The 21,094-nt window shown below is 45.2% G+C and overlaps 1 protein-coding gene across 4 annotated transcripts in view; it reads right to left on the bottom strand.

The window, feature by feature from the left end:
• LOC140203946 (TNF receptor-associated factor 3-like) overlaps window positions 1-21,094 on the bottom strand; it is an 83,718-nt gene that overhangs the window by 42,046 nt on the left and 20,578 nt on the right. For all 4 annotated transcript variants that reach the window (XM_072270138.1, XM_072270140.1, XM_072270136.1 and 1 more), the window contains exons 2-5: window positions 11,309-11,577; window positions 6,979-7,030; window positions 5,483-5,587; window positions 2,886-3,050 (exon numbers count right to left, since the gene is read on the bottom strand). In XM_072270138.1, coding sequence (XP_072126239.1) covers window positions 2,886-3,050; window positions 5,483-5,587; window positions 6,979-7,030; window positions 11,309-11,559 — 573 coding nt within the window. In that variant the 5' untranslated portion in view covers window positions 11,560-11,577. The remainder of the gene's footprint in view (window positions 1-2,885; window positions 3,051-5,482; window positions 5,588-6,978; window positions 7,031-11,308; window positions 11,578-21,094) is intronic.

Genomic DNA, 21,094 nt, shown 5'->3' with positions numbered 1-21,094 from the left:
CACATTTGGCAAACTTTGTCTCATCTAGCCTTTTTTACACTGTGGGAGTCCCAGACAATATGTGGAAAATTAAAACCGCCTGCTATAACAACCTTATGTTTCTCACAACAGTCTGCAATCTCTCTACAGATTTGTTCCTCTAAATTCCATTAACTGTTGGATAGTCTGTAATATAGCTCCATTAACATGGTTCTATCATTCTTATTCTCAGTTCCACCCATAACACCTCAGTGGATGAGTTCTCCAGTCTGTCCTGATTGAGCATAGCTGTCACATTTTCCCTAACTAGTTATGCCACCCCTCCCCCTTTAAACTCTCCCACCCTGTCACTTCTAAAACAACGGAACCCCAGAATATTGAGCTGCCAGTCTTGCTCCTCCTGAAACCAAGCCCACTAATGGATATAATGTCATAATTCCAGGTGTTGATCCATGCCCTGAGTTCACCTGCCTTTCCTACAATACATCTTGCATTGAAATATAAGCAGCTCAGTACATTAGTCATACCATGCTCAATCTTTTGCTTCCCGGCTTTGACTCAGGTCTTAACAACACCTGTCTCCACAACCACTCTACTATCTGTTCTGGCGCTCTGGTTCCCATCCCTCTGCAACTCATTTAACACCGCCCCCCCACCCCCCCACACACACACACACCCATGCAGTTCTAGCAGCCCTTACAACTGCAAGTCCCAGTTTCCCTGGAAGAGAGCCAGTAATCCAAAAATCTGATGCCCTTCAACATCTTAGCTCCATGTTAACCTGTACAATCTTCCTACTTCCGGCCACAATAGCATGTGGCATGGCTAGCAATCCTGAGATCACAGCCCTGAAGGTCCTGCCCTTTAACTTAGCACCAAACTCCCTGAACTCACTTTGTAGAACCTTGTCACTCTGCCTACTATGTCATGGGTACCTACATGGAGCACAACCTCTGGCTGCTCACCCTTCCATTTAAGAATGCTGTGGACTTGACCTGAGATGTCCTGGACCCTGGCAGCTGGGAGGCAACATACCATCCAAGAATTTTGTTCACATCCACAGAACCTCCTTTCTGTTCCTCTAACTAATGAATCCCCTATCAGCATAGGTCACCTCTTCTCCTCCCTCCTCTCCTGAGTCGCAGAGTCAAGAATCAGTGCCAGAGACTTAACTGCTGTGACTTTCCTCTGCAAGGTCATCCCCTCCAACAGTAGTCAAAGTGATATACCTGTTGTTGAGGAGGATGGCCACAGGGGTTCTCTGCACTGGCTCCTTAACCCCTTTCCCCTTCCTGACTGTCACTCAGTTTCCTGTACTCTGCACCTTGGGTGCAACTACCTTTCTATATATCCCACCTGTCACCCCCTCAGCCTCCCAAATGATCCGGAGTTCATCCAGTTCCTTAATGCAGAATGTTAGAAGCCGCAGCTGGATGCATTTCTCGTAATTGTAGTTGTCAGGGACGCTGGAAGTCTTCTTGTCTTCCCACATCCTGCAAGAGGAACATTCCACTATCCTGCCTGGCATCTCTACTGTTCTAAATGAGCAGATATAAAGAAGGAAAAGCAATAAATAAACTGTGGAGAAAATAACCTACCTACAGCTTTTTGCTTTCTCTGACTGAAACCTCACTTTGCTGAAATGTCAAAGTACTAAAGCCTCAAAATTCCCACTGTAGTATTGTTCACTCTAACACTGTCCACTCTAACACTGGCCACCCATACAAAGGCCACTCTAACACTGCCCACTCTAACAATGGCCACTCTAACACTGCCCACTCTAACAATGGCCACTCTAACACTGTCCACTCTAACAATGGCTACTCTAACACTGTCCACTCTAACACTGCCCACTCTAACACTGTCCACTCTAACACTGTCTACTCTAACACTGTCCACTTTAACACTGTCCATTCTACAACTGTCCACTCTGGTAATGGCTACTCTAACAATGGCCATTTTGCTTGCCTCTGCCTTATTTTAATTTGCTCTTGCTAATCAATTCTGATCGTTGATTGGCCACTGCTCAAAAACATCAAACTGCTGTGAGTAGTTGCTTTTGGCACTCAGACAGCGAACTTAAGTGAGTTACATCTTCTCACGCTTCAGATTTCCAGTTGGCTGCTGCTCAAAATCGGATGAAGGAATCTGATTGGAGAGGAGAGTGGACCATAGGAAAAAGGGAAGGAGGAGGGGACCCGGGGGATGTAATAGGGCAGGTGAGAAGAGGTAACAGGCTAGAGTGGAGAATAGACAAAGACGGGAAGGGGAGGGAATTTTTTTTACCAGAAGGAGAATTCAATATTCATGACATCGGGTTGGAGCCTATCCAGACGGAATATAAGGTGTTGCTCCTCCACCCTGAGTGAGGCTTCATCATGGCCTTGTGTTTATGATTCTACCCAGTGACATCCCATGTCCAATGATATTACTGCCATTTGTTGTAGTGTTACAACTCTGCCAAACTGCTTAGTAGATCGGGCAGCATCTGTGGACTGAGTATTAAGTGATCAAATAGATCCAACTTATAAACAATTTATGGATGAATTGTCATGCTCTGAGGGCTAGCCAAGATGGAGGAAGCTTTGTTCGATGATGCTGATAAATTAGGGAGAACACAAGGCAGAAAAATGGGAGAGAAGATACAAATTGGACAGAAGATACAAATGGGCAGGATAAGCTCAAAGGGAAGAATATGCACATAATTATTTTATTTGTTGTAAGGAGGGGTAAATGATGCCTTGCATATCACTTTAAACCCACATGGACTAGGTGGATGATAAAAGACCACATTGATTTGCATTAGAATCTATACTCAGTGGCCACTTTATTAGCTACAGGAGGCACTTCAAGGAATGTTTCTGTGTTGGGTAACAGGGCCTTGGAACTGCCCTGAAGTTCATTACCTTTAACTCAGCCACTGTTGTCTCCTTTTGACAGTGTTCGCACTTCACTTCCCGCTGTTTACATTTGGTCATCAGATGTTCCCTGAGGTTTTGCTGCAGAACCAGCTCAGTACAACCTGAACGGGAGCATGGCACTCGCTGGAAGGAACAGGTCTTCAAATGGCCCTGGTAGGAGATTAAGGCCAAAAAACACAATGACTGTCCAATCACCAAGCTTGCATTCAATTGCAATCAGTTGTCCTAGCAACAACCAAAGTAAGAGGAAACAAGGTTGGTCCAGGAAATCAACTCTTATTCAAAGCACCAAATGACTCCAACCCCACCCACCAAATAACTGCAATCCCAACCACAAACTGATCCCCACCCAAACACACCTCACCCAACTTCCTAAAACCCACCAATTGAGCCCAAACTGACCCCACCCCATCCCAATTCCATTTACCCGAACCCCATTTTACCATGCCGACCCTACCTCCTCCCACCAAAAGATCCCAACCCAACTCCAGTATCCCAAATCGTACCAAATCAGCACAATCCTACCGCCGATTGACCCCAACCCAATCCCAGAGACCTCAATTCCACCCCCTCGCACCCCAGCCCCACCTACCAAATGATCCCAACTCTGCCCAACCCTCACCCAATGCACCCATCTCAATCAGCAACAACAACCCACCCACCAAGTGACCCCATTCCAAACCCAGGGACCCCAGCCACACCCACCAATCTGACCCCAACCCCACTCACCAATCTGACACCAACCCCACTCACCAATCTGACACCAACCCCACCCACCAATCTGATCCCAACCCCGCCCACCAAACTGACACCAATCCCACCCACCAATCTGACCCCAACCCCACTCATCAATCTGACACCAACCCTACCCACCAATCTGACCCCAACCCCACTCACCAATCTGACCCCAACCACACCCGCCAATCTGACACCAACCTCACCCACCAATCTGACCCCAACCCACTCACCAATCTGACCCCAACCACACCCACCAATCTGACCCCAACCACACCCACCAATCTGACATCAACCCTACCCAACCCCACCAACCTCCAACTCAACCCACCAATCTGACCCCTACCTTATCCAACTCCAACCCTACCCAACCCTGCCAACTCCCAACTCAACCTACCAAGCTGACCACAACTTTATCCAACCATACCAACCACAACCTAACCCACTAATCTGACCCCTACCGTATCCAACCGCCAACCCCACTCACCAATCTAACCCCAACCCTACCAACCCTCAACCCCACTCACCAATCAGACCTCAACCATACCCAACCCTACCAACTCCCAACTCCACTCAATGATCTGACCCCAACTCTACCCAACCCTACCAACCTCCAACCCCACTCAACAATCTGACCCCAACCCTACCAATCCCCAACCCCAACCACCAATTCAACCCCTACCATACCCAACCCTAGCAACCACCAATCCCACTTACCAATCTAATATCAACCCTACCCAACCATTCCAACCCTCAACACCACCCACCAATTGAACCCCAAACCTACCCAACACCCAACCACACCCATCAATTTAACTCCAACCCCATTCAACAATCTGACCCCATCCCTACCAATCCCTAACCCCAACCACCAATCTAACCCCAAACCTATTCAACCCCTACCAACCCGAATTCCACCCAACCCCACTCACCAATCTGACACCAACCCTACCTAACCATTTCAACTCCTAACCTTACCCACCAATCTAACCCCAACCCTGCCCAACCTTACCAACATCCAACCCACCCACCAATCTACCCTTGCCCTACCCAACATGACACAACCCCTCCCATCCCACTAACTCCAATCATCCACCAAACTAACCTCAGTGATTCTAACCTTACCCCACATCGTCGGTATCACTGCATGCAATCGACTGACTTCAACCCCACGTTAGTGACCTCCAACCTCAAGCACCTACAACAGCCCCACTCCAATCCCATTGACTCCATCTGCCAAACTGACCCTAACCCTACCAACTCTACAGAACTCCATCTATCCCACTGGCCCCAACTACCCATCAAATTAACCTCACTGATCCCAACCTTATCCCACCCCACTGACCCCAATCCCATGACCCTAGCCCCAAATCCACCCACTGGCTGACCCAACTGCATCAACAATTGGCTCCAGTTCAAATCCAGTGACCCCTACTCCCCACCACTGCTCCCCACCCATCAAACTGACTCTAATCCAACCCCAAACCCTCCTCACCCCATTTATCCCATCTCCACCTGACTCCAAACTTTCCCAACTGGCTCCCATCATGATCCAACTTACCCACCCCCGTGACCCCCAATCATGCCAATCAAACCAAGCCATCCACCAACTGACCTGAACCCATTCAGTCTCTTGAGGTGTCTCAGCCTGAAATTTGGACTGTTTGTTCCTCTCCATATACACTACCTGACCTGCTGTGTTCCTGTGGCATTTTGTGTCTGTTGCTACAAATGTCACAACTTTCCATAAAATCTATTTCTCATCTCCTAAACTCCACTGAACATTGGCTCACTCGATTCCATTCCATTTAGTTCAGAAGTAACTGTAAGCATAGGCCAATTCTCACCTCCAATGCACCCAGGACTATCTGCTCCTTGCAGCCACTTTTGTGGTTCCTGCAATAAACCATCAGCCCCATTATTTCCTTCCGACAACAGTTATCATTGAACACCTGCAGAAAGACAGTGAGATGGTCTTAACAACTGGAGTGCCTGAAAGCAAGTGCATTTAGCACACAGCTGAGCTGAGACATCTCACTTTCGGACACTTTGATAATGAGAGGGTGGCATGGTAGCGTAGCAGTTAGCACATTGCTTTAAACGCCAGTGATCACCGATCACCGATCGAGGTTCAATTCCCAACTCTGCCTGTAAGGACTTTGTATGTTCTCCTCGTGACCGTGTGGGTTTCCTCCAGGTGCTCTGGTTTCCTCCCATAGTCCAAAGACGTATGGTTAGGATTAGTGAATTATGGGCATAGTATGAGCATAGTGAATTATTGGCACGAGATGTGTGGCAATACTTGCGGGCTGCCTAGAACATTTAATTTGACGCAAGTGACACGTTACACTGTACATTTTGATGTTTCGATGTACATGCAACAAATAAAGCTAATCTTTCAATCTCTTAACAAGAGTCAACTCTTCCCTCCTACATGTCTGAGATGGGTAAGATGAACAAGCAGAAGAAATCCCTGTGCCATTACTCATCAATGCCAACAACCAAGAGAATAAGAAATGTTTAGAAATAAGGTGAAATGATAGATTAGTGGTTGGTGAAATGTTTTACAGCTTCGTATGTTCTCCCCATGACAAATCTCATGACATATGTGAGTGATGATAAACCTGATTCTGTTATGGGTCTCCATTGCAGACTGAGAGTGGGAAGGGGAATCACGGTTGGGAAAACAGGAAGGGAGAGGGGAGGGAGAAGGAAGCACCCGAGAGACATTCTGTAATGATCAATAAACCAATTGTCTGGAATCAAATGGCCTTGCCTGGTGTCTCAGATCTGGGTGTGTCTGCATCTGCACCACCCCCCGCCCCAGCACTCGTTCTTTCCCACCCGCCCCACACACCTCCCGCAGTGTTCCACCCTCACCATTCCCAACAGCCCTTGCTCCCACCAGATTTACAAGCCCATTCTCTGCTCCATACGGTACTGTGCAAAAAAGTCTTAGGCACCCTAACTACATATATGTGCCTATGACCTTTGCACAGTACTGTATGTTTTGAGGTTTTGAGGTACATGTGACAAATAAAGCTCACCTTTAGGAGGATTAGAGACAGTGCAGAGGAGATGGTGCCTGGAATGAAGGGCATTAGTTACAGGGAGAGATTGGATAAGCAGGGCTTGTTTTCCTTGGAGATACGGAGGTTGAAGGGTGACCTGATTGAGGTGTATTAGATAATGAGATGGATAGGATAGATAATTAGAGGGAAGGCTGGAAATGGAAGGAGTGGAACTCAGGAACAGGTGGTAAACTGGAGGTGCCAACTTTGATTCAACACAGGGCAAAGGTTACAGAGAAAGGAAAAAGACTGAAGACTGATTCATCCATTACCTCAGTGCCATAAAGGATCTCCTGATCAGCTGGGCAAACCTGACCTGGATTCCTGAAAATAAACCACATTAAAAATATGTAACAGGAAGTAAGAGGTTGTGATTACCTTGGTATTAGAACTTGGTAAAATGCTTGTAGGTCAGGACGATGTGTAAGGGTATCCTGTATAGTTAACCTGCATAGCCAGATACTTCCTGCAATATCTGTATGTGTTGGCATTGGAGAGGGTCCAGTGGAGGTTTACAAGAATGATCCCGGATATGAAAGGTTTAACGTACTTGATGGCCTGGACTCACTGGAGTTCAGAAAAATGAGGGTAGATCTCATTGAAACCTACTGAATATTGAAAGGCTAGATAGAGTGGACATGCAGAGGATGTTCCTAATAGTGGGAGAGTCTAGGACCAGAGGGCAGAGCCTCAGAACAGAAGGACACCCTTTAGAACAAAGAATAGAAAGAATTTCTTTGGCCAGAGGGAGGTGAATCTGTAGAATTCATTGCTACAGGGAGCTGCAGAGACCAAGTCATAGGGTATATTTAAGTGGATATTGACAGGTACTTTTAGTCGAAGGTTGCAGGGCAAAGGCAGGAGGATGGGGTCGAGAAGGAAAATAAATCAGCCATGATCGAATAGCGAAGCAAAATCAATAGGCCAAATGGCCTAATTCTGCTCCTATATTTTATGGCCTTATGGTTTTTCTTGGTGTAATGACCTAGTACTTATTCCACTGTTCATTATGGGGTGCAACTTGGCAGTAGAGGTGGTGGGTCTGGGAGGTGGTATCAGAGCAGACCTGATGGGTGAATGTGGTGTACTCTGGACAGAAGAATCCATAATCTTTCAGGGTGGTGAGTTTTGCTGGTCTGAGATATCTTGCATTCTGCTTTTCTTTCACTACCTTAATGTGTTTATGCCTGGCATGATCTAGATGGTACACAGAAAAAGCTTTCTCTTTGTCACCAAAGAGCAAAGTGATTCCATTTGGAAGGTCAAGCTTGAAGGTAAAGTACAGGATTAGTGGCATGATTCTTAGCAGTATGGAGGAATGTCCATAGATCCTTCAACATTGCAGTACAAGTTGTGATAGGGTGGGTGAGAAGGTATGTGGTGTGTTGGCCTTCATTAGTCGAGGGATTGAGCTCAGGAGCCATGAGGTAATGTTGCAGTTCTATAAAACTCTGGTTGGACCACACTTGGAGGATTGTCTTCAGTTCTGCTGGCCTTGGTGCAGAGGGGATCTTGCACAATATTGTCTGGATTACAGAACATGTCCCATGAGGATAGGCTGAGTGAGCTTTTCTCTTTGTAGCAGAGTATGAGAGGTAACTTGATAGAGGTGTGTACGATGATACGAGGCACACAGAGAGTGGAACCAAGCACCTTTTTCCCAGGGAAAAAATTACTAATTTTAAAGTGATTGGAGGGAAGTATGGGGGAGAAGTCAAGGATGTTTTTTTTTAACAGAGAACTGAGAGTGTGTTGAACGTGCTATCGGGGCGGTGGTAGAGGCAGATACGTTAAGGACATGTTGAAGATTCTTAGAAAGGCACAAGCATAAAAGAAAATGGGGGGCTATGTGCGAGGGATGTGTGAGATTGATCACAGAGTAGGTTACAAGGTCAGCACAGCATTGTGGGCTGTAGAGTTCTATGTTCTAAAATCTTTCCACCATAGTTCAATATATGTGACAATATTAAACTAATACCAATAACGATGCCACTGCCCGAGCTGATGGTTGAAACAGGGTGGATCGCCTGCTTCCATTTGCTGTGTTCATTGAAGGCCCAAGGGGCCAGTCGACTGCGATTACCTGCTTGAAATACTGGAATGTAGGTTTTTCTGGAGAGACTTTAGGTCCATTGTGCATGGTTACTCCCTGCTGGAATTCTCCCTCACGGAAGCCAGGAGATTTGGGTGAAAATGGGGGATTTACTGTACATACAGGAGTGGGGAAGTTTTGGAGCATTTCCATTGTTAAGGCACGCATGCCTGAAAGTTCATCCCCGGTACAGTAAAACTCTGATCATCTGACACTGATAAAAAAAATTAACTCTTCATCTCTCAATCTACTGTGTAGGGGCCCCTGCATTTTGTTTTCTGCTGCAGTGCTCCTCTGTAACTGTATCCTGCACCCTGTTATTGCTTTTCCCTCAGACCACCTCTATGTGCTTAGTCAGAGAGTCATAGAACTACAGCACAGAATACGGCCCTTCAGCCTATCTAGTCCATGCCAAACTATTAAACTGCCTAGTCCTATGACCCGCACATGGACCATATCCCTCCACACTCCTCCCATCCGGGTACCTATCCAAAATTCTCTTAAATGTTTAAATTGAACCCACATTAAACCTCTGCTGGCAGCTTGTTCCACACTCACACCACCCTCTGAGGGAACAAATTCCCCCTTAGATTCCCCTTTCACCCTTAACCCATGACCTTTAGTTCTATGGAAACCTCTTTGGAAAATGCCCATTTACGTTTACCATATCTATACTTCTTTTAATTTTATAGTTCCGATCTGCGTGAATGGCACCTAAATCTAAGTTTTTAACCATATCACAGTATATCTGAGAATGATAAACCAATTCCAATTCACTCTATTCCAGCGCTGAATCACCAGACCTGAAACGTTAACCTTGTTTCTGTCTCTACAGATTTTATGTTTGTATAAATGTGGTTGGTCCAATTGAGTTTCTGGCCAATGGTGACCTGTCGGAGACTGATAGAGTCATAGAGTCATAAAAACAAAACACCTTGGGAAACAGACCCTACAGCCCATCTTGCCCACACTGGTCAAGGTGCACATTTTCATATCTTCCCCTACTTTTCCTAATCCAAATATTGCTTTCTACTTTCTCTGGCCCCTCACAATTTTAAACACCTCTATAAGGTCACTGCTCAATCCATTATGTTCAAGTCCAGTTTATCGCCATTAACTGTACACATGTTTACCGCCAAACCTCCACACAACACAGTACATATAATTCACATACAATATATAAAGTATACTGCCAAACGAGACGTTCCTCCACACAACACAGTACATATAATTCACATACAACGTATAAAGTATACTGCCAAACGAGACGTTCCTCCACACAACACAGTACATATAATTCCCTCGGGATTAATAAAATATGTCTATCTATCTATCACATACAATATATAAAGTGATATTACCACAAACAAATTAACAATTCTTAAGGTGCATTTACAATGCAAGCTAAAAAATAAATAGTATAATGCTACTGGCTCTTCTTGCGTGCACATAAAAGTAGAACATATAATATGGAACACTACAGCATAGTCCAGGCCCTTTTCCCCATGATGTTGTGCCAATCAGTTAACTTACTCTAAGATGAGTCTAACCTTTCCCTCCTACATAGCCCCCCATTTTTCCATGTGCCTATGTAAAGGTTTCTTAAATGTCCCTATTGTATCTGCCACCAGAACCCCAGCAAAGTATTCCACACACCCAACACCCTCTATGTAAAAAGTCTAGCTTATGTTTTCCTCCAATTACAACCACTAATATAAGCAATTTCTGCCCTGGCAAAATATCTCTGGCTAACCAGCCAATCTGTCTCTTATCAATTTGTACACCTCTGTACAAATTGCCTCTCCTCCTCCTTAACTCCAAAGAGAAAGGTCCTTGCTTTCTCAACCTTTCCTCATGAGACATGTTCTTTAATGCAGGCAGCTCACCATAAATCTCCTCTACACCCTCTCTAAAGCTTCTACATCCTTCCTACAGTATAATGAGGTGACCAGAACGGAACAGAAACTCTAGCCTGTCTCCCTGTATCTCAGGGCTTCCCTTAAAGGTGGGTATCACAGTAATGCATTGATTATAGGAGCAGAATTAGGCCATTTGGCCCATGAGTCTGCTTTCTCATTGGGTTAGGCCTTCTCTTGTTGGGGTTGACCATTGCTAGAAAGGTGAGATACAAAGGCTCAGTTTCATATCTTCTGAAATAGCCAGTACCACTGACAGAGCAACTCTGATTCCTACAGTTGGAGAGTCGAGGACCAGAGGACACAACCTCAGGATAGACAGACAGCTCTTTAGAACAGAGAAGTGGAGGAATTTCTTTAGCAAAAAGATGGTGAATCTGTGGAATTTGTTGCTGCAGACGGCTGTGGTGGTCAAATCATTGGGCATGTTTAAAGGGGAAGTTGATCGGTTCTTGATTACAGAGAGAAGGCAGGAGAATGTGGTTGAGAGGGATAGTAAGTCAGCCATGGTGGCATTGCAGAGCAGACACGATGGACTGAATGGCCTAATTCTATGGTCTCCCTAGGTACCATGCCAGTGAATGCTGCACTTACCTGAGCAGAGCATCAATGCAGCTCTCGCAAAACCGGTGCCCGCACTCCGTCTGCTTGGCATTGCGCAGTACCCGGCGGCACTGCTCACACTTGTACTTGTCATCAACCAGCTCCACAAACTCCTCGGCGTAACCCCCTTCCGGCTCTTCGGCCTCCAGCCCGAGAGACAGACACACACTGGAGGGAGGAGTCTCCTTTGGAGACTGGTACAAACATGGTTTTAATCTGTCTGACAGGCAGCCTGTCGCCATTGGCACTCTGTACTCGGGCTGAAAGCAGAGAGAGAGAGAGAATTATCCTCTCGATGTCTTACACTGGGCAGGAGCCATGTACCAATATCAAACCAGCCACATCATTTCTGTGTGTCCTGGTGCAAGCCAGCCACAAAGTCACACACCTATGAAATTTTAATATTTTTTTAAAATCCCCTCCAATAAGCTATGCATGATGCAGCTAATGGAACTAAAATAGATCTTGTTTTTGCTCTAAGCGTGTTCTCTTTAATGTTTTTCTTATGAATGCCGTTTATCTGATGCAACATGTCTGTGATGCTGCTGCAGGGAAGTTTTTTATTGCACCTGTAGTGCATACATGTACTTGTGCAAATGACAATAAACTCAACTTTGACTTTGACCCTGCCCCCATTTTCCCATTTGCTTCCAAGCCCAACAACCTTCTGGGGATCCTCGGCCCCTCTAATTCTGACCTCGGATCTGCTTTGCACCATCAGGACTGAATTCTGTCCCTAGTCAAGAAGGTGACAATAGAACCGTAGAACATTACAGCACAGAAACATGCCTTTTGGCCCTTCTTGGCTGTGCTGAACCATTTTTCTGCCTAGTCCTACTGACCTGCACCTGGACCATATCCCTCCATACACCTCCCATCCATGTATCTGTCCAGGTTTTTCTTAAATGTTAAAAGTGAGCCCGCATTTACTACTTCATCTGGCAGCTCATTCCACACTCCCACCACTCTCTGTGTGAAGAAGCCTCCGCTAATGTTCCCTTTAAACTTTTCCCCCTTCACCCTTAATCCACGTCCTCTGGGTTTTTTCTCCCCTAGCCTCAGTGGAAAAAGCCTGCTTGCATTCACTCTATTTATCCCCATCATAATTTTACCCGTCTCTCTTGTATAGGTCCCACCTGCCCCAGAAGAGGTCCCAATGATCCTGAAATCTGACACCCTGCCCCCTACACCAGTTCCTCAGCCACTTGTTCCTCCTCCAGAGCATCCTATTCCTACCCTCACTGGCACTTAGCACAGGTAGCAATCCTGAGATTACCACCCTCGAGGTCCTGCTTTTCAACTTCCTACCAAGCTCTCTATACTCACTGTCCAGGACCTCTTCACTCTTCCTCGCTATGTCATTGGTACCGATGTGCACCACGACATCTGGCTGATCACCCTCCCACTTCAGAGTGTCATGCAATTGATCAGAGACATCCTTGACCCTGGCACCTGGGAGGCAACAAACCATCCTGGATTCTCTGTCACGACCACAGAACCTTCTATCTGCACCTCTAACTATCGAGTCCTCTATCACTACCGCTCTCCTCTTTTTCCCCCCTCCCTTCTGCACCGCAGAGCCAGACTCAGTGCCAGAGATCCGGCTACTGCAGCTAGTCCCAGGTAAGTCATCCCCCCCAACAGCATCCAATGCGGTATACTTGAGAACGTTTGTGTTCTGTATTTAGTGTTTCAGTAATATATAGCAATCTTGTAAAAGCTTTCATGTCCCTTTAGATAGTTCACCACAGGTTATATGTAAAAATACGTGAATTGTACGCGTCATGATGCTACCTCGTGATCCGTGTGTGCTTTACTTAAAGTAAACACGAACTAAGACTTGCATTTCAGACTCCTTTGTTTTCCTTTGAATTACTTCAATGTTTCAAGGTTACAAAACATAACAGCTTAGTGATCTGCCTTCTTGAATGTGCCGTGGAGGTACTCCCTCAGTTCTTTTTGGACAGGAGTTCCAGGATTTAGATCCAGTCACATTGCAGGAACACTGATACATTTCTAAGTCAGAATCGTTCAAGACAGAGGGGCTGTTCAGCTGGTGGTGTCCTCATGCACCTAAATCCCTTTGACATCCTTGGCAGTAGAGGGCACTGATTTGGGAGGTTGGAGGCAATGGCTCTCCATGCCCACCTAATGAACTACAAAGAGGCATAGATAGCATAATACTATTACAGTGCCAGTGACCTTGGTTCAGCTCAGGATGCTGTGTGTAAGGAGTTCAGTCCAGTGCCAGTGACCTGGGTTCAGTTCAGGGTGCTGTCTGTAAGGAGTTTTTGTGTCCTCTCCATGGCCCTGTGAGTTTCTTCCGGATACTCTGGTGTCCTCCCACATTTCAAAGATGTATGGCTCAGTAGATTAATTGGTCACATGGATGTAATTGGGCCATAAGTCCATTAAACATAAGAGCAGAATTAGGCCACTTGGCCCATTGAATCTGTTCTGCCATACCATCAAGGCTGATTTATTATCTTTGTCAACCCATTCTCCTGCCTTCTCAACATCCACTTTAAATATACCCAATGACTTGGCCTCCACAGCCCACTGAGGCAATGAATTCCACAGATACATCAAACTCTGGTTAAACAAATTCCTCCTCATCTCCGTTCTAAAGAGACATCCTTCTATTCTGAGGCTGTGCACTCTGGTCCTAGAATCATCCTGTATAAGCAAACCCTCACCACGTCCTTTCTATCTAGGCCTTTCAATATTTGATGGGATTCTCCTCATTTTTGTAAACTCCGAGGAGCACTAGCCCAGAGCCGTCGAATGCTCCTCATACACTAACCCTTTCATTCCCTAGATCATCCTCATGAACCTCTTATGGACCCTCTCCAGTGCCAGCACATCTTTTCCTAGAAAAAGAGCCTAAAACTGCTCATAATACTCCATGTGCAGTCTGACCAGGGCCTTATAAAGCCTCAGCATTACATCTTTGCTTTAATATTCTAACCCCTTTGAAATGAATGCTAACACTGCATTTTCCTTTCTCACCACTGACTCAACCTATAAGTTAACCTTTAGAGAAATTTATATGAGAACTCCCAAGTCCCTTTCAAAGTTCAATATAACTTTATTATCAAAGTAAGTATATGTTACCAAAATACTACTCTGAGATTCATCTTCTTGCAGGAATTCACAGTAGAACATAGAAATACAATAGAATGTGTGTAGATTGATTCTGACAAAAAAAAAACAATGTGCAAAAGAAGACAAACTGTGCAAATACAAAAAAAAGCAAATAATAATAATCTAAATGCCTGAAAAAAAACTGAGATGATAAGTTGTAAAAAGTGAGCTCATAGGTTACGTCCAGTGCTGTGGTCAATGCAGATTGAAGAACCTGGTGGTTGTGTGGTACCATCTGAACCTGGAGGCATGGAGCTACCTCCCGTGCAATGGCAGCAGCAAGAAGAGAGCACATCTTGGATGGTGGGGGAGGGGGGTCCTTGATGATGGATGCTGCTTTCTTGTGACACCGCTCCTTGCATATGTGCTTAATATTGGGGAGGGCTTTTCCTGTGAAGAACTGAGCTGTATCCATTACTGTTCTTCGGCATTGGTGTTTCGACGTAACCAGTCAGGATACTGTCCACTGATTTTGTATCTCTGATTTCAAGCGTGGCAGGCTTATTGGGCTGTACAGACCTGTTACTGTGCTGTTTCTCTAAATATAATATTAAAGGGACAGGTGTGTATAATAACTCCAAGCTTCATTATTATTGATGAGCCTGTAAGTCACTGCTCTGCAAGAGCAATATGTGACTTTTCACTTACATCTTATTCAGAGTCATTGAAAAGTACAGCACAAAAACAGGCCCTTTGGCCCATCTGGTCCGTGCTGAGCCATTTAAACAGCTTACTCCCGACAACCTGCCTCGGGAGCATAGCTCTCCATATCCCTCCCATCTATGTACCTGTCCAAACTTCCCTTAAACATCGAAATCGAGCTCACATGGACCACTTGCACTGGCAGCCTGTTCCACACTCTCTGCACCCTCTGTTCCCTTCTAACTCGAAGCTTTCACCCTTAACCCATGACCTCTGGTTGTAGTCTTACCCAACCTCAGAGAAAAAGCCTGCTTGCATTTACCCCTCATAATTTTGTATACCTCAATCAAATCTCCTCTCAGTCTTCTACATTCCAAGGTATAAAGTCCTAACCTATTCAGTCTTTTCTTATAACTCAGGTCCTGCAGACCTGGCAACATCCTCGTAAATTTTCTCTGTACTCTTTCAACCTTACTTATATCTTTCTTGTAGGTGAGGAACCAAAACTGCACGCAATACTCCAAATTAGGCCTCACCAATGTCTGATACAACTTCAACATAACATCTCATCTCTTGTACTTAATACTTTGATTTAAGAAGGCCAATGTGCCAAAAGATTTCTTTACAATCCTATCAACCTGTGACATCACTTTCAATGAATTATGGGCCTGTATTCCTAGATCCCTATGTTCTGCCGAACTCTTCAGTGCCCTACAGTTCAATGTGTCAGGCCGACCCTGTCTGATCCTACCGAAGCACAATACCTCACACTTGTCTGCACTAAATTCCATCTGCCATTTTTCAACCCATTTTCCCAGCTGTTCCACATCCCACAGCGGGCCATGATATTCTTCCTCGCTGTCCACCAACACCCCCTTTCTTGGTGGCATCCTCAAATTTGCTGATCAATTAACAAACAAATTCAGATCCTGCACCAGTCTCTGCCACACTCCACTAGTCACAGGCCTTCAGTCAGCCAACCATCTACCACTCTCTGGCTTCTCCCACAAGGCCAATGTCTAATGCAATTTACTATCTCATCTTGAATGCCGAGCGACTGAACTCCCACGTGGGATCTTATCAAAAACCTTATAAAACCCCCACTGCCTTACCCTAAACTTTCCTGGCAACTTCCTCCAAAAGCTCTTTGATTGATTAGATATGAACTACCACGTACAAAGCTATGCTGACTATCCTTAATCAATTCCTGTCTATTCAAATACTCATACATCTGGTCTCTTAGAATACCTTCCAATAACTTTCCCACAACTAATGTCAGGCTCTCCAACGTATATTTCCTGGTTTATTTTTAGAGCCTTCCTTAAACAGCAGAACAGCATTAGCTATCACCCAATCCTCTGGCACTTCACCTGCTGTTAAGAATGATTTAACTATCTCTGCTAAGGTCCCAGCAATTTCTGCATTTGCCTCCCACAGGGTTCGAGGGAACAGCTTATCAGGCCCTGGAGATTTATCCTTCCTAATTTGCTTCAAGGGAGCAAACACTTCCTCCTCTGTAATCTGTACAGGGTCCATAAAGTTGATGCCTCAGTTTTCCTCATTTCTGTAGACTCAAGTGTCCATCTCCTGAGCAAATACAGATGCAAAAAATGCATTTAGGATCTCCCCCAACTCTTTAGGCTGCACGCATGAATTACCATTTTTACACATTCTCATTGAAATGAGTCTTGCTTCAAAGAATAGCAAGCAGAGTATAGAAAAGAATATTTCACAAATGTATCTTTACTTCAAACTGTAAGTTATTTTGACAAGTCGTGGCATTTCACTTTGAAAGTTGTTTGTTTATCAGCTTTATCAGTCTGACATTTACCAACACTATTTTACTCTTTCAAAATACACCAAAAGCTTCTCAGAAGCCAAAAAAAGTCTGTTGGTCTGCTAAATGTAGTTTCAACTCACAGTAATTATAGACTCATAGATCGTGCATTAATTGTCAGGAAGTGTGAAGGGGGCTAGACACAAAGGCAGCACCACGGAGACGATTTAGCAGTGTGCGATCACTTTAATGATAAACTGTAAAATAATGAGCCGTTAGGAGCCACAAAACAAGGGAGAATGTATATTTAATGTGACAGGGCTACAAGGTGACTGAAGGCTCGGAGCAAGTGGATGAGGCTGGCGGGATCGCTGGGTGAACAAGGACTGTGGACGAGAGCTAGGTGCAGATGATGAGTTTGAAGCGAGTGGCAGGTGACTCCTGTTAGCTGGTTGTTACTGGGAGCTCCCTGCTTGTGCAGGTCTGACATTAATGTTCTTTACAGGCACCAGGACAAGAATTGTTAGGGTGGGAAACAGCTTCTTCCCCCGGACCATGAGATTACTGGTCTCAATTGACACCAAACCTCTGTAAACTCCAGAGACTGCTGTGTGTGAAAATCCCAGGAGATCAGCAGTTTCTGAGATACTCAAACCACCCCATCTGGCACCAACAATCAATGTCACTTAGATCACATTTCTTCCACATTCTGATGTTTGGTCTGAACAACAACTGAACCTCTTAACCATGTTGTTTTTTTGTGGTGTCAGTACAGTGCAGGACATTAAAACATTGCGCTAGGTTACAATAAAACTAAAAGGAATGATTAGTGGGAAAGCAGAAGGGTGAGGTAGTGTTCATGATTTCATGGGCTGTTCAGAAATTTGACAGGTGGAATGTGGGTCACAGGCTGCTGTGCCTCCTCCCTGATGGACACCTATGCATACAAACAAGCTCCCATAGTATATTATATTCAGAAGTTTGGTCAACATATGCACCCAACAATTTGATGCCAGTGATCAGTGACCAGGGTTCAATTCTTACACCTGTCTAGTACGTTCTCTCTGTGACTGCTAGGTACTCTGGTTCCCTCCTACATCATAAAGACATATGGTTAGGGTTATTAAGTTATGGGCATGCTATGTTGGCACTGGAAGCATGGTGACCCTTGTGGCTGCCCAATGTGGACTGTATCAGTTGCTAACACAAAATTACACATTTCTCTGAATGTTTTGATGGACATGTGACAAATAAAGCTAATCTTTAATCATAAACAATAGGAATTCTGCAGATGCTGGAAATTCAAGCAACACACATCAAAGTTGCTGGTGAACGCAGCAGGCCAGGCAGCATCTGTAGGAAGAGGTGCAGTCGACGTTTCAGGCCGAGACCCTTCGTCAGGACTAACGAAGTAACTCGACCCTGACGAAGGGTCTCGGCCTGAAACGTCGACTGCACCTCTTCCTACAGATGCTGCCTGGCCTGCTGCGTTCACCAGCAACTTTGATGTGTGTTGCTTTAATCTTTAATCATTCTTGGATGTTGAGTTGTCTCACCCAGATGATTAGGTTCATGAGGATGCCAAGGTCCTGGGTTGGTGGGGAGATGGGAGTAAGTCAAGGACTGTGGATAGGAAAGGTTTAGAGCGGAGTTCCATGGACCCCTTGCTTAGTGGTATTGGTCCATGGCATCAAAAAGGGATTTGGTTCATATCTCTTGGGTAGAGGGACATGAACCAAATGGGACTGGTTTAGATTGGCCTCTTGGTCAGCATGATTGAGTTGGGGTGAATGGCCTGTTTCCATGCTGTATCACTCTAGGGATCTATGACTAATGTTATGTAAATGGGTCATAGAGTTGTTGCAGTACAAGAGGCTATTTGGCCAATTGACTCTCATTCTTGCTCTCTGTAGAATGTTAATGTCATTCCTCCAAAACTCTCATACTGGGCACCACCCTTGTTGGCAGTAAATTCTGCATCATCACCACATGCTGTGTAAAAGTGTTCTTCACATTCCCTCCCCATGTCCCTTACCCAAAACTAAAGGTGTCCTGGAGGCACAGCTCATAGAATCGCTGCCCTCACAGCACCTGGGACCAGGGTTCAATCCTGACTAGGTGTGGTACTGTCAATGTGTGGAGTCTCTCCATGGCTCTCCTCCATAAACTCTGGTTTCCTCCCACATTTGCAAAGACGAACAAGTTGGTAGGTTGAATGCCCACTGTAAATTGCCCCTAGTGTGTAGGTGAGTGGTAGAACATGAGGGGGGAGCTGATGGGATTTTGAGGGGAATAAGGAAAATGGGATTTGCGTACAAGGAGTCAGTTGATGGTTGTCACAGACTCTACGGGCCAAAGGGTCTTCTTCCTTTCTGGTTCTGTCTGTGACCATAGAACAGACATAACCTCAATCAAATCTTCCCTCCAACTCCTTCGTTCTAAGGCAGGGGTTCCCAACCTCTTTTATGCCAAAGAACCCTTGTCACCACCACAGATTTGGCAGCGCAGCAGATACAGCAATTGTGCTTGTGAATTTGCACGTGTCAGCTAATTATTATTTCATTGTGATAGTAAAGTATTTAACTCCATTCATTCCGCCGTAGTGTTTGTCGAGACTTGGACACAGCACAGAAATGCTCCACTGCCTGTTTGCATTTGGCCTTGCCTGAGAAATTGGACTGTCGAGTCAACTGACTCTGAAGACTAGCAGTATTCGTTTTATTCTTAGTTGTTCTTTTCAGCCGCTTGTAGGCTTTGTTTTCTATTTGAGAGTTTTAGTTAGGGGCCCTGTTTGGCCTAACGTTTATTGTTTTCTTTTCCCTTTAACACTGTTCGCATTGTGAACTATCGACCTTGCTTCAGTGTCTCTCGCTCCGTTTTTGGGCCATATCCTAACTGGATGACACCCCTACGATTAAACCCGGGGTCTGTGGACCCTAGGTTGAGAACCCCTGTTCTAAGGAGAACAGTGGCACTTTCTCCAATCTAAGATTGGGCTTAATGATCCTCCATCACTGATACCATTTTGGTAAATTCCCAGCTCTCCCAACCTTCTCCCCACATACTTCCACACCTCCCCCCCCAACCCCCAGTACGCTCTTAAGGGCTTCACATCCATCCTAAGGAGTAGCTGACCAGAATTGCACACAATGCTCCATCTGTGGCCCAACCACGTCGCAAGGGTTCAGCATGACCTTTATTCTTTTATTCTCAATGTTTTCATTTATGAAGGGCAGGGCACCAAAGGACTGGGTTGAACAGCCTAACTATTGTGGTCTACCCTGCCTGTGCATGATAGCGGCCTTTTGGTTTCGAAATAAGCAGCTCAGGCAGCAGACCTAGCAACCTGGCCATGTGTTAAAGTGGCCTCACTCAGAGATTAAATCAGAAACATTGCAACATCAACACCAAGCCAATTGATGCTGATCGATCTTTACAATGGGGCAAATATGTTAAAGGAAGACTCCGCTTTGAACACCACAGCCCAGGACAGGCTCTTTGGCCCATGATGTTGTCCCAACCCTATAACCTACTCTTGGATCAATCTAACTCTTCCCCCCTCCGTAACCCTCCATTTTTCTATCATCCACATGTCTATTTAATAGTTTTTTAAATGACCTTGATGTACCTGCCTCTACCACCACACACGACAGGGAGATCCACCCACCCTCCACTCTCTGTGTAAAAAATCTACCTTGGTCATCGCCCCTACACTCTCCTCCAATCACCTTAAAGTTATGCCCCTTTGTGTGAGCCATTTCTGCCCCGGGAAAACTTCACTCTATCTATGCCTCTTCACCTTGTACACCTCTATCAAATCACTGCTCATTCTCCTTTGCTACAAAGAGAAAAGGCCTAGCTCCTTCAACTTATCTTCATTAAACACAGTCTCTAGACCAGGCAGCATCCTGGTAAATCTCCTCTGACCCTCTATCAAACTATTGTTCTCAGTGCTTCCATTTATGACGAGTAAGGTAATTCGAGCTACTGGCAAGTCAATTCAAAGCATCGGTCTGATGTTAACTCATGATGAAGTTAAGGATTGGGTGTAGTCCGTGAAGAATGCAACAACAACAGTGTAAATGAAGATAATACAACCTCATTGCCTGCAGTCTACCATCACTGCAAGACTAGTATGTGTTCAGAACAAAAAAGTGGGTAGAAAGATATCATTGTGCATACTAACCACCTAGCAAATTGCCTTTCCAACACCT

Source organism: Mobula birostris, chromosome 10 (assembly GCF_030028105.1).
Source record: "Mobula birostris isolate sMobBir1 chromosome 10, sMobBir1.hap1, whole genome shotgun sequence".
Taxonomy (NCBI): domain Eukaryota; kingdom Metazoa; phylum Chordata; class Chondrichthyes; order Myliobatiformes; family Myliobatidae; genus Mobula; species Mobula birostris.
This window is presented reverse-complemented; position numbering and strand designations above follow the sequence as displayed.